Source organism: Oncorhynchus tshawytscha, unplaced genomic scaffold (genome assembly GCF_018296145.1).
Source record: "Oncorhynchus tshawytscha isolate Ot180627B unplaced genomic scaffold, Otsh_v2.0 Un_contig_15293_pilon_pilon, whole genome shotgun sequence".
NCBI lineage: Eukaryota > Metazoa > Chordata > Actinopteri > Salmoniformes > Salmonidae > Oncorhynchus > Oncorhynchus tshawytscha.
In genome coordinates this window covers 3,529-16,905 of record NW_024607296.1, presented here as the reverse complement: position 1 = coordinate 16,905, position 13,377 = coordinate 3,529, and the positions used below count along the sequence as shown (strand labels likewise).

General features: G+C 53.2%; 1 protein-coding gene across 1 annotated transcript; it reads right to left on the bottom strand.

Moving 5' to 3' along the window:
• Nucleotides 1-2,560: 2,560 nt before the first annotated feature.
• Nucleotides 2,561-10,935, bottom strand: LOC121842434 (phospholipid-transporting ATPase 11C-like). Its single transcript, XM_042312422.1, has 7 exons — nucleotides 10,889-10,935; nucleotides 10,628-10,730; nucleotides 9,384-9,491; nucleotides 7,213-7,341; nucleotides 4,066-4,154; nucleotides 3,051-3,101; nucleotides 2,561-2,663 (listed from the first exon to the last, which is right to left on the bottom strand). Exons 1-7 carry the CDS (start codon nucleotides 10,933-10,935, stop codon nucleotides 2,576-2,578), a joined length of 615 nt encoding a protein of 204 aa, XP_042168356.1. The 3' UTR covers nucleotides 2,561-2,575.
• Nucleotides 10,936-13,377: the final 2,442 nt, after the last annotated feature.

The window sequence follows — 13,377 nt, the reverse complement described above, 5'->3', positions numbered from 1 at the left end:
CAGAGAGAGAGACGGAGACGGCAGAGAGAGAGACGGAGAGGGAGAGAGACGGAGACGGCAGAGAGAGAGACGGAGACGGGAGAGAGAGAGACGGAGACGGGAGAGAGAGGAGACGGCAGAGAGAGAGACGGCAGAGAGAGAGAGACGGCAGAGAGAGAGAGACGGCAGAGAGAGAGAGACGGAGACGGCAGAGAGAGAGACGGAGACGGAGAGAGAGGGAGACGGCAGAGAGAGAGAAGAGAGAGACGGCAGAGAGAGAGAGACGGAAGAGAGAGAGACGGAAGAGAGAGAGAGACGGAAGAGAGAGAGAGACGGCAAGAGAGAGAGAGACGGAAGAGAGAGAGAGACGGAGAGACGGCAGAGAGAGAGAGACGGCAAGAGAGAGAGAGACGGAAGAGAGAGAGAGACAAGAGAGACGGCAGAGAGAGAGACGGAAGAGAGAGAGACGGAGACGGCAGAGAGAGAGACGGAGACGGCAGAGAGAGAGACGGAGAGAGAGAGAGAAGAGAGAGACGGCAGAGAGAGAGAGAGAGACGGCAGAGAGAGAGACGGGAGAGAGAGAGGGAGACGGGAAGAGAGAGAGACGGCAGAGAGAGAGACGGCAGAGAGAGAGAGACGGCAGAGAGAGAGAGAGACGGAGAGACGGCAGAGAGAGAGAGAGAGAGAGACGGCAGAGAGAGAGAGACGGCAGAGAGAGAAGACGGCAGAGAGAGAGAGAGGGCAGAGAGAGAGAGAGGGCAGAGAGAGAGAGAGGGCAGAGAGAGAGAGACGGCAGAGAGAGAGAGACGGCAGAGAGAGAGAGACGGCAGAGAGAGAGACGGCAGAGAGAGAGAGACGGCAGAGAGAGAGAGACGGCAGAGAGAGAGAGACGGCAGAGAGAGAGAGACGGCAGAGAGAGAGAGACGGCAGAGAGAGAGAGACGGCAGAGAGAGAGAGACGGCAGAGAGAGAGAGACGGCAGAGAGAGAGAGACGGCAGAGAGAGAGACGGCAGAGAGAGAGACGGCAGAGAGAGAGACGGCAGAGAGAGAGAGACGGCAGAGAGAGAGAGACGGAAGAGAGAGAGAGAGAGAGACGGCAGAGAGAGAGAGACGAGAGACGGCAGAGAGAGAGAGACGGAAGAGAGAGAGAGACGGAAGAGAGAGAGACGGAAGAGAGAGAGAGACGGAAGAGAGAGAGAGACGGAAGAGAGAGAGAGACGGAAGAGAGAGAGAGAGAGAGAGACGGCAGAGAGAGAGAGGAGACGGCAGAGAGAGAGAGACGGCAGAGAGAGAGAGACGGCAGAGAGAGAGAGACGGCAGAGAGAGAGAGACGGAAGAGAGAGAGAGACGGAGACGGCAGAGAGAGAGACGGAGACGGCAGAGAGAGAGAGACGGAAGAGAGAGAGAGACGGAAGAGAGAGAGAGACGGAAGAGAGAGAGAGACGGAAGAGAGAGAGACGGAAGAGAGAGAGAGACGGAAGAGAGAGAGAGGCGAGAGACGGCAGAGAGAGAGAGACGGAAGAGAGAGAGACGGACTTGAAGAGAGAGAGAGACGGAAAGAGAGAGAGACGGCAAGAGAGAGAGAGACGAGAGAGAGAGACGGCAAGAGAGAGAGAGACGGCAGAGAGAGACGGCAGAGAGAGAGACGGCAGAGAGAGAGACGGAGACGGCAGAGAGAGAGACGGAGACGGCAGAGAGAGACGAGACGGCAGAGAGAGAGACGAGACGGGAGAGAGAGAGAGACGGAGAGAGAGAGACGGCAGAGAGAGAGAGACGGCAGAGAGAGAGAGACGGCAGAGAGAGAGAGACGGCAGAGAGAGAGAGACGGCAGAGAGAGAGAGACGGCAGAGAGAGAGAGACGGCAGAGAGAGAGAGACGGCAGAGAGAGAGAGAGGGCAGAGAGAGAGAGACGGCAGAGAGAGAGAGAGACGGCAGAGAGAGAGACGGCAGAGAGAGAGGCAGAGAGAGAGAGAGACGGCAGAGAGAGAGAGACGGCAGAGAGAGAGAGAGACGGCAGAGAGAGAGAGAGACGGCAGAGAGAGAGAGAGAGACGGCAGAGAGAGAGAGAGACGGCAGAGAGAGAGAGAGAGACGGCAGAGAGAGAGAGACGGCAGAGAGAGAGAGAGACGGCAGAGAGAGAGAGAGACGGCAGAGAGAGAGACAGCAGAGAGAGAGAGACGGCAGAGAGAGAGAGAGACGGCAGAGAGAGAGAGAGACGGCAGAGAGAGAGAGACGGAGACAGCAGAGAGAGAGAGACGGAGACAGCAGAGAGAGAGAGACGGAGACGGCAGAGAGAGAGAGACGGCAGAGAGAGAGAGACGGCAGAGAGAGAGAGACGGCAGAGAGAGAGAGACGGCAGAGAGAGAGAGAGAGAGACGGCAGAGAGAGAGATGGAGACGGCAGAGAGAGAGAGATGGAGACGGCAGAGAGAGAGGGAGACAGCAGAGAGAGAGGGAGACAGCAGAGAGAGAGGGAGACAGCAGAGAGAGAGGGAGACAGCAGAGAGAGAGGGAGACAGCAGAGAGAGAGACAGAGTGGTCAGGATAGTCTCACACGCTGACACTAGCACTGAGGGTCATTCAAACCCTTAATTGCATTAAACAATGTCCTGTAACTCACCATATATCTTCTGAGTGTTCTTCAAGGTAGCACCTTTCAGGAGGAGATTCTCTGGACCCAAAGACCTAAAGAACACCACACATTGAGAAAATACGGTCACAAAACTAAAAACACCAAGACCGTTCCGTTCTTTTAGTGACACACTAGCACTCTCTAAAATGACTACTAGCCTTAACGGACAGGACACAAAACATTTTTTATAAAGATCATTACAAACCGGCCCGGTGACAAATGCTTCCGAGAGCGCTTTCGAAGCACTGCCCGGAGTCTGTGCCAGGTTCGGCTTTACTTTAATGCCCGTTTGGCGTTATGGATCAATGAAATAATGATTTGATGGTAATGCAAAGGGAAAAGACAGAGTGCTTAAGAGACTGTTTTGAGTTGGGTTTTTAGACTGAGGAGGGTGGAGGTAGGGTTGAGAGGAACCAATAGGGGGAGTGGTGAGTACTTACCTCACAGCAGGTTCCTGGTTGTTCCTGTAGATGTGCATACGCCCCACAAATCTACAGACACAGACACGCATGAGTGCACTGCCCCACCCAATAGCAGTAACATACATGTACATCACAGGAGGCTGCTGAGAGGAGGCGGCTCATAATGTCTGGAACAGAGTGAATGAAATGGCACCAAACACCTGGAAACCATGTTGATGTATTTGATACCATTCCCCCTATTCCGCTCAGTCATTACCAGGAGCCCGTCCTCCCAATTAAGGTGCCACCAACCTCCTTTGATGTACATCTCACGGTGGACCTGAATTGAATTAACTGTGGAATGGGCTAGAAAAATACTTTCTGATATTAAAAACACAGTGATGACTAATACCACCAGGAAGCACAGGAACTAGTTAGACGTCAAACTAATCACAACCCCATATGCTGACCACCAGGACTTTGCAGGGACTGTACCAATGAAGAGCTAATGACTGGTGGTTTGTCCGAATGCACGCTGGCACCACCACTCTGTTTTATTGATTGTGAAAAGGAGCAGCATCTGGCGTCTTCAGCTCCTTAGGACGTCTGAAACGTCATTGATGTCAAACGCCCAACTGTCCTGTAATGGTAGCTCCTTGGCCATAGGTGGCGCCAAACCACTAGGTTTATGGATAGGATACAGCTGTGCAAACAACTGGGTCTGTTCCTCAGCTTGGGCCAAATCTAACTGAACTTTCCCTTCAATTCCTGGCCAGTCTCATCCACAAATCAGGTTTACTAACAGTCTAACATCTTTCATAACAATATGTCAGAGAGATAGATCTAGCGTATAGCCTGCCAACACTCAACGTAATGACACTGCAGCTATCAAAATGGCATCCTAATTGACAGTTGATTAAACTGCAAACCCCTAAAGTAAAACCAGTGTGCTTTTACGGTCCAGGGAGCAGATTCACAAACGATCGGTCAACGATCAGTTGTAGCTTTTTTTGTATGGACGGGGGGAGACGTGCAACAAGGATTCATAGCCTACTTGTAGAGGTCAGGCTGCGGCTGCTCGCACTCGATGGTGGCGCTGAGAGACTCCAGGTTCCTCTCCGTGTCTGGCACTGTGTAGTGTGTCTGAGACAGATCCAGGAGAGAGTGAGTGCCAAATATTTCAGGTCATCACTGCAGCTCTCTAAAAACACCACCCCATAATGGCAGACACGCACACACGAGCAGGCGCACACACACACGAGCAGGCGCGCGCGCACGAGCAGGCGCGCGCGCACGAGCAGGCGCGCACGCACGAGCAGGCGCGCACGCACGAGCAGGCGCGCACGCACGAGCAGGCGCGCACGCACGAGCAGGCGCGCACACACGAGCAGGCGCGCACACACGAGCAGGCGCGCACACACGAGCAGGCGCGCACACACGAGCAGGCGCGCACACACGAGCAGGCGCGCACACACGAGCAGGCGCGCACACACGAGCAGGCGCGCACACACGAGCAGGCGCGCACACACGAGCAGGCGCGCACACACGAGCAGGCGCGCACACACGAGCAGGCGCGCACACACGAGCAGGCGCGCACACACGAGCAGGCGCGCACACACGAGCAGGCGCGCACACACGAGCAGGCGCGCACACACGAGCAGGCGCGCACACACGAGCAGGCGCGCACACACGAGCAGGCGCGCACACACGAGCAGGCGCGCACACACGAGCAGGCGCGCACACACGAGCAGGCGCGCACACACGAGCAGGCGCGCACACACGAGCAGGCGCGCACACACGAGCAGGCGCACACACGAGCAGGCGCGCACACACGAGCAGGCGCGCACACACGAGCAGGCGCGCGCACACACGAGCAGGCGCGCACACACGAGCAGGCGCGCACACACGAGCAGGCGCGCACACACGAGCAGGCGCGCACACACGAGCAGGCGCGCACACACGAGCAGGCGCGCACACACGAGCAGGCGCGCACACACGAGCAGGCGCGCACACACGAGCAGGCGCGCACACACGAGCAGGCGCGCACACACGAGCAGGCGCGCACACACGAGCAGGCGCGCACACACGAGCAGGCGCGCACACACGAGCAGGCGCGCACACACGAGCAGGCGCGCACACACGAGCAGGCGCGCACACACGAGCAGGCGCGCACACACGAGCAGGCGCGCACACACGAGCAGGCGCGCACACACGAGCAGGCGCGCACACACGAGCAGGCGCGCGCACACACGAGCAGGCGCGCACACACGAGCAGGCGCGCACACACGAGCAGGCGCGCACACACGAGCAGGCGCGCACACACGAGCAGGCGCGCACACACGAGCAGGCGCGCACACACGAGCAGGCGCGCACACACGAGCAGGCGCGCACACACGAGCAGGCGCGCACACACGAGCAGGCGCGCACACACGAGCAGGCGCGCACACACGAGCAGGCGCGCACACACGAGCAGGCGCGCACACACGAGCAGGCGCGCACACACGAGCAGGCGCGCACACACGAGCAGGCGCGCACACACGAGCAGGCGCGCACACACGAGCAGGCGCGCACACACGAGCAGGCGCGCACACACGAGCAGGCGCGCACACACGAGCAGGCGCGCACACACGAGCAGGCGCGCACACACGAGCAGGCGCGCACACACGAGCAGGCGCGCACACACGAGCAGGCGCGCACACACGAGCAGGCGCGCACACACGAGCAGGCGCGCACACACGAGCAGGCGCGCACACACGAGCAGGCGCGCACACACGAGCAGGCGCGCACACACGAGCAGGCGCGCACACACGAGCAGGCGCGCACACACGAGCAGGCGCGCACACACGAGCAGGCGCGCACACACGAGCAGGCGCGCACACACGAGCAGGCGCGCACACACGAGCAGGCGCGCACACACGAGCAGGCGCGCACACACGAGCAGGCGCGCACACACGAGCAGGCGCGCACACACGAGCAGGCGCGCACACACGAGCAGGCGCGCACACACGAGCAGGCGCGCACACACGAGCAGGCGCGCACACACGAGCAGGCGCGCACACACGAGCAGGCGCGCACACACGAGCAGGCGCGCACACACGAGCAGGCGCGCACACACGAGCAGGCGCGCACACACGAGCAGGCGCGCACACACGAGCAGGCGCGCACACACGAGCAGGCGCGCACACACGAGCAGGCGCGCACACACGAGCAGGCGCGCACACACGAGCAGGCGCGCACACACGAGCAGGCGCGCACACACGAGCAGGCGCGCACACACGAGCAGGCGCGCACACACGAGCAGGCGCGCACACACGAGCAGGCGCGCACACACGAGCAGGCGCGCACACACGAGCAGGCGCGCACACACGAGCAGGCGCGCACACACGGGCAGGCGCGCACACACGAGCAGGCGCGCACACACGGGCAGGCGCGCACACACGGGCAGGCGCGCACACACGAGCAGGCGCGCACACACGAGCAGGCGCGCACACACGAGCAGGCGCGCACACACGAGCAGGCGCGCACACACGAGCAGGCGCGCACACACGAGCAGGCGCGCACACACGAGCAGGCGCGCACACACGAGCAGGCACACACACACGAGCAGGCACACACACACGAGCAGGCACACACACACGAGCAGGCACACACACACGAGCAGGCACACACACGAGCAGGCACACACACACGAGCAGGCACACACACACGAGCAGGCACACACACACGAGCAGGCACACACACACGAGCAGGCACACACACACGAGCAGGCACACACACACGAGCAGGCACACACACACGAGCAGGCACACACACACGAGCAGGCACACACACACGAGCAGGCACACACACACGAGCAGGCACACACACACGAGCAGGCACACACACACGAGCAGGCACACACACACGAGCAGGCACACACACACGAGCAGGCACACACACACGAGCAGGCACACACACGAGCAGGCACACACACACGAGCAGGCACACACACACGAGCAGGCACACACACACGAGCAGGCACACACACACGAGCAGGCACACACACACGAGCAGGCACACACCGTCGATGGATTTGAGTGAAGGGTGATGGAGAGGAAGGGAGTGATGGCAGATTGGAAGCGATGCCAAAGCCCCCCACGTCTGCCATGATGATACGTCTCAATGACACAGTGATTCTAGCGTTACTGTAGCAGCACTCCACCTTATGGTTGGACTCCCCGTCCAGACTGGCCGTGGTGACAAAGCAGGTCTCGTCCTCCCGGCTGGACTGTAGCAGGATGAGGTCACAGGGAAAGGTCTCATCCTCAACCACCTCCACCACATCCCCAACCTAGAGGAACAGAATACATCAGGTCCATACAGAGGACCATGCCAATTCCACCCATAGTCCCTAGGCCCTTGTGGATTTGTTTGGTATAAACAAATGGTGACACTTCCACCATCCTATCAGAGGGCATGTTGGGGCTGTAACCAAGTTGCTTAAACCTGTCATATCTTCTCAGATCTACAAAAGTGCCTAGGGAGGTCTAGGGGTTGATTTGGTCTAGGGGTTTGTGAAGCTACACTCAGTGTACAAAACATTAACACCACCTTCCTAATATTGGGTTGTACCCCCTTTCATTTTTACAGTTGAAGCCGGAAGCTCACATACACCGGTCTTGGTTAAAATTCCCTGTCTTGGTTCAGTTAGGTTCACCACTTTATTTTAAGAATGTGAAATGTCAGAATAATAGTAGAGAGAATTATTTATTTCAGCTTTAAATTTCTTTCATCACATTCCCAGTGGGTCAGAAGTTTACATACACTCAATTAGTATTTGGTAGCATTGCCTTTGAATTGTTGGGTCAAACGTTTCAGGTAGCCTCCCACAAGCTTCCCACAATAAGTTGGGTGAATTTTGGCCCATTCCTCCTGACAGAGCTGGTGAAACTGAGTCAGGTTTGTCGGCCTCATTGCTCACACATGTTTTTCAGTTCTGCACACAAATCTTCTATAGAATTAGACCTTTAGACCTTGCTGTCCTTAAGCCATTTTGGCACAACTTTGGAAGTATGCTTGGGGTCATTGCGACCAAGCTTTCCTGACAGATGTCTTGACATGTTGCTTCAATATATCCACATAATTTTCCAGCCTCATGATGCCATCTATTTTGTGAAGTGCACCAGTCCATCCTGCAGCAAAGCACCCCCACAACATGATGCTGCCACCCCGTGCTTCAAGGTTGGGATGGTGTTCTTGGGCTTGCAAACATTCCCCTTTTTCCTCCAAACATAACAATGATCATTATGGCCAAACAGTTATATTTTTGTTTCATCAGACCAGAGAACATTTCTCCAAAAAGTGCGATCTTTGTCCCCATGTGCAATTGCAAACCGTAGTCTGGCTTTTATAATGGCGGTTTTGGAGCAGTGGCTTCTTCCTTTCTGAGGGGCTGTTCAGGTTATGTCGATATAGGACTCGTTTTACTGTGGATATAGATACTTTTGTACCCGTTTCCTCCAGCATCTTCACAAGGTCCTTTGCTGTTGTTCTGGTATTGATTTGCACTTAACGCACCAAAGTACGCTCATCTCTAGGAGACAGAACGCGCCACCTTCCTGAGCGGTATGACGACTGCGTGGTCCCATGGTGTTTATACTTGCGTACTATTGTGTGTACAGATGAACGTGGTACCTTCAGGAGATTGGAAATTGCTCCCAAGGATGAACCAGACTTGTGGAGGTCTACAATGTTTTATCTGAGGTCTTGGCAGATTTCAAGCTGTTTAAAAGGCACAGTCAACTTAGTGTATGTAAACTTCTGACCCACTGGAATTGGGATACAGTGAATTGTAAGTGAAATAATCTGTCTGTAAACAATTGTTGGAAAACTAACTTGTGTCATGCACGAAGTAGATGTCCTAAACAACTTGCCAAAACTATAGCCTGTTAACAAGAAATTTGTGGAGTGGCTGAAAAACTAGTTTTAATGACTCCAACCTAAGTGAACGTAAACTTCCAACTTCAACTGTATCTTGCCCATTCACCCACTGAATGGCACACACACAATCCATGTCTCAAGGCTTAAAAAGCCTTCTTTAACCAGTCTCCACTTCATCTAGACTGATTGAAGTGGATTTAACAAGTGACCTCAATAAGGGATCATAGCTTTCACCGGGATTCAACTCTGTCATGGAAAGAGCAGGTGTCCTCAATGTTTTGACTGAAATGTATCATCTTCCTCCATTCTGCATCACCTACTTGGGATTACCATACCATAGAGCCATACAAGAACATGCCAAGATGCCAATTACCTCTCCCTCCCAACCCCCATGTCCCTAAGGGATATTTATTTCTGGGGAACTTGACCGAGGCGCAGCTTGCCAAAAGGTACCTTGATCTTCTCGCTCTCCTTGCATGCTCTCCGGCCGTCCTCCAGCACTGTCACCAGGTACTTATTCACCTCATTATCTGCCTTGTGCCGCAGCCAGTCCTCATAGCCCTGAGAGCGATGGCGGGAGAAGAGGGGAGGTGAGAGGGAGGAGAGAGGGTGGGAGAGAGAGAGAGAGAGAGAGAAGTAAGGAGGGAGAAAGAAAGATGGGGAGAAGAGAGAGCAGTAGTTGGAGAGGGAGGGAAGAGGGTAAGCGAGAGTGAAATGGGACATGAAGAGAGGGCAAATAGATAGTCAGTGTCAGAGGTCAGGGTAACAGGGATAAGAGGGATAGAGGAAGAAAGATGCCAGAGGGAGGGAGGGATTTTATCAAGTCAGTTAAGAACAAATTCTTATTTACAATGACGGCCTACCCCGGCCAAACCCTAACGACGCTGGGCCAATTGTGCGCCGCCCTATGGGACTCCCCAATCACGGCCAGTTGTGATACAGCCTGGAAACAAACCAGGGTCTGTAGTTACACCCCGAGAACTGAGATGGAGTGCCTTAGACCGCTGCGCCACTCGGGAGCTCGGGATGATGCAGGGATGAAACAGGAGGAGGAAAGAGTGGGTGGTAGGTGGATGGACAGAGAGAGGGAGCTACAAAGTCCTTTTTATAAGGGACTGACTGCAGGGCTCACCTAACCCAGTCTACAGAGCCTCCCCTTGTGTCCCACTTCAAAGCCTGGCTAAATGCAGCAGCAGCATCGCTAGCCGCTATCAGTGTGTCCCATATATATTTTTGGAAGGAAGTCCACCCTCCATTGTGCATTTCAAAAGCCCTAGCAGCAGGCCACCAGAAAAGCCTATTCCTAAAACAATACATCTAAAAGCTTGGACACGCTTCAACAGAAAAGACACTCCTCTGATCATTTGTTTCTATACTAGCGACTATAGTACCGTTTGGTCATGTTCCAAGACAACGTTCCCCTTCTCTTTAAAAAAAAAAATCACCATCGCATAGCCAGCATTACTTTGGCTATGACAATACCATAGACAACGATTCCATACTTCACACCCCAAAGATTTACTTTTACAGAAAGGGAAAACAAATGTTTAACATGGAAGAGAGGTGGTGGAGACGCATGGAGAGCCACAGAAATAGAGTCACTAGAACGTGAAAGGCCCCTCAGAATGGGGATGCCGGTTCTAGTAATTCTATATCTATTGGGGGAGGTCAAAGGGGACAGTGCTGCCATTTCTTACCTGTTTGATGGCTGTGACAGTGATGACAAAGAACAGAGGTAGGCCACTAGTGACTGGGCTGGTGGGGGTGTCTACGATCACCTGTAGGAGAGAACACCAGAAACTTTACGGACTATACAATCCCGTTCATGAAGTCTTATGATAAAATGTACTACTAGCTCTAATAACTAGTCGACTAATTGTAATGGTAGCCTATATACTAAAATGTAGATAGGACTTATGACCTAGTCAGTGTTAACGACTATCTCGACTACAACGTACGGAATGCAGACAACTCCGTCTCGGGAGTTGTTCAGTACAGGAGTCATTTCCAAGACCATTTCTTAAATAAAAATACACTGAATGGGAAAATAAAGTTGGACAAGTTATGACAGATTCCTCAATTACATGATGCAATGTGGTTAAGGTTCAGCAAGCACTCCCACATCAATGCAGGTTGTATTGTGTGTGTGTGTGTGTGTGTGTGTGTGTGTGTGTGTGTGTGTGTGTGTGTGTGTGTGTGTGTGTGTGTGTGTGTGTGTGTGTGTGCACCCGCCTAATCTCTCTGGTCCAACAGAGGGGCATGAGACATTTCATACCGAGACAGAGTGGGAGGAGAACCCAAGCAGCTTGGACCTGCAGGACATCTAATCAAGAGGGCCAGGGCCACTGTGGTATTTAATCTGCACACACAGGGGCTGGTGCCTGCCGCCTGCCTGGTTCTGGTGCCAACGTCGCAGACCACTGAGCAAGCTCTCCTCTCCTGCTGGGCTGCTGAGAGCAGTCCTCCACCGCAGGCCGGGGGGCTGTACAGGAATCTGGTGTGTGTGTGTGTGTACATACAGGAACCTGAACCACTAATGATCCTAAAGAGCATGCCTACACAGGGCCAATCAGGTAATCCCAAACAACCAGTGGCTCAGGAACACCGCCTGACTGAAGCTACGAGCCAAAAGCTTACCAGCAAAACAGCCCCCAACAACATGCAACGATTGTGTAATTGTGTGTGTGTGTGTGAGAGAGAGAATGTGCTGTGTAGCCTCTTAATGCTGTCACAAGACAGATTTTACCCACTCTCCCCTGATCCTGCAGCACGCAAAAGGCTCTCACCACCGGGGCTTCCACTGAGCAAGTGGCCTGTGTTACGGAACACACACACGTACACACCAGTGTGCACAGAGTGGCTCTTATTTGTCATTCGGAGCATGAGCTGTACACGCTGTCAGATAGGCATCCTCTGAGGCAGGAGCAGGAGACATGTTGTGAGCCCTCTCGGTCTGGTGTTCTCCTGCTTTCCTGTGAGAGGACTGACAATGAGGAACATGCTGCTTCCCCACTAACACAGCCTCACTCTTCCGCTCACATACGCAGGGCAGCAGTTAGTCTAGAGGTTAAAGCGTTGGGCCAGTAATCGAAAGGTCGCGGCTTCGAATACCTGAGGCGACAAAGTGGAAAATCTGTCAATGTGCCCTTGAGCAAGGCACTTAACTCCAATTTGCTCCAGGGGCCCTGTACTACTATGGTCTACCCTGTAAAACCACACCTTACACCTATCCGGTGTTGGTAACATTAACTAACATCGATGCAAGGGCAACAGTGCCATTTTTTTGACCGGGCATGTTCGTTATTGGTTCACAATTTGCTTTTTTATTATCGTGATTAATTCACATTACTTTGAATGCCCCTGTGTGTGTGTGTGTGTGTGTGTGTGTGTGCGCAGTGCACGTAGGGAATATATGTCTACAGTACCACTTTGTATAGCCGTTAGAGATGCTAATGATAGCCTAACTGTCTTCAGGTAGATGGAAAGGCAATTAAAAGGTAACTACAAAGTAGCCTATGCCTACCTGGCAGAATCATGATTATTTGCATAAATCCAGTGGCCATTTGTTTTGAAAACTCCATCAAATGCACTACAGAGATAGGCGGCGTGTCCATAACCTAAGCTTCCCGGAAGTACATTGAATTCTCAAATTCTCGCAGTATCTCACAGGAATTTGGGAATTCACTAATTTTCTAATGCCGAAACCAGATTAGATGCATGCCATAAGATAAATCAGAGTTAAATGGCAAAAATATGATATGCAATATACTAAGCTCAAAAAAAAAGCAAAAAACAACCACAACATAGCCGATACAATGTCGAAACATGATTTTGTCTTGATCTCAGTACCATTTGCTTGATTTTTAGCTAGCTAGCTAGCTAATGTTAGCATGCTAGGGATGTTAGCAGAGGCTGCTACATGATAATCAGTTAGCGTTAGCTACCTAGCTAACTATAGTCTAAAAGAAACTGATGCAACCCTGCTGGCTAAGTGGCTAGCTAGATGAGCAGTGGTGACAGTGACGTCCCTATGAGATTCAAGACTTTAATAAGTGCCATCGTGCAGAAATGACAAAGAAAATACTGGTTGATGAGCTAGCTAAGTTTGCAACGCACAAAAGTCAACAAGGCATGCAGAATGGACTGCCTTTCTGGGACGGACTGCCCCATCTCACTACATAGTAGAGGGGTACAAAACGCCAGAACAGAGATGCATCACATAGCTCATACAATTATATTTGTTTCAGGTCAAAGAAAATAGATGTTGTAAAGTATAAATGGAGAAAAATGTCACAAAATTCTTGAATCTCCAATACAGGAACGCTAACAAAAATAATTTGCAGAAACTCGTTACTGAAAACGGAGTCATCTATGATTCTCTGAATGATATTTTAAAAGAGGAAGCTAATTATTTTAGGCAGATGTTTCTCTTTTCCGTCTCATCCTT

Excerpts from the sequence above, each read along its gene's own strand:
- LOC121842434 (XM_042312422.1), bottom strand. The coding sequence starts at position 10,935 with ATGACTCCTGTACTGAACAACTCCCGAGACGGAGTTGTCTGCATTCC. Across the intron at positions 4,155-7,212 it reads ACGGGGAGTCCAACCATAAG|ACACACTACACAGTGCCAGA; the intron begins GTGGAGTGCTGC and ends GATCTGTCTCAG. Across the intron at positions 2,664-3,050 it reads AACCAGGAACCTGCTGTGAG|GTCTTTGGGTCCAGAGAATC; the intron begins GTAAGTACTCAC and ends GGTGTTCTTTAG.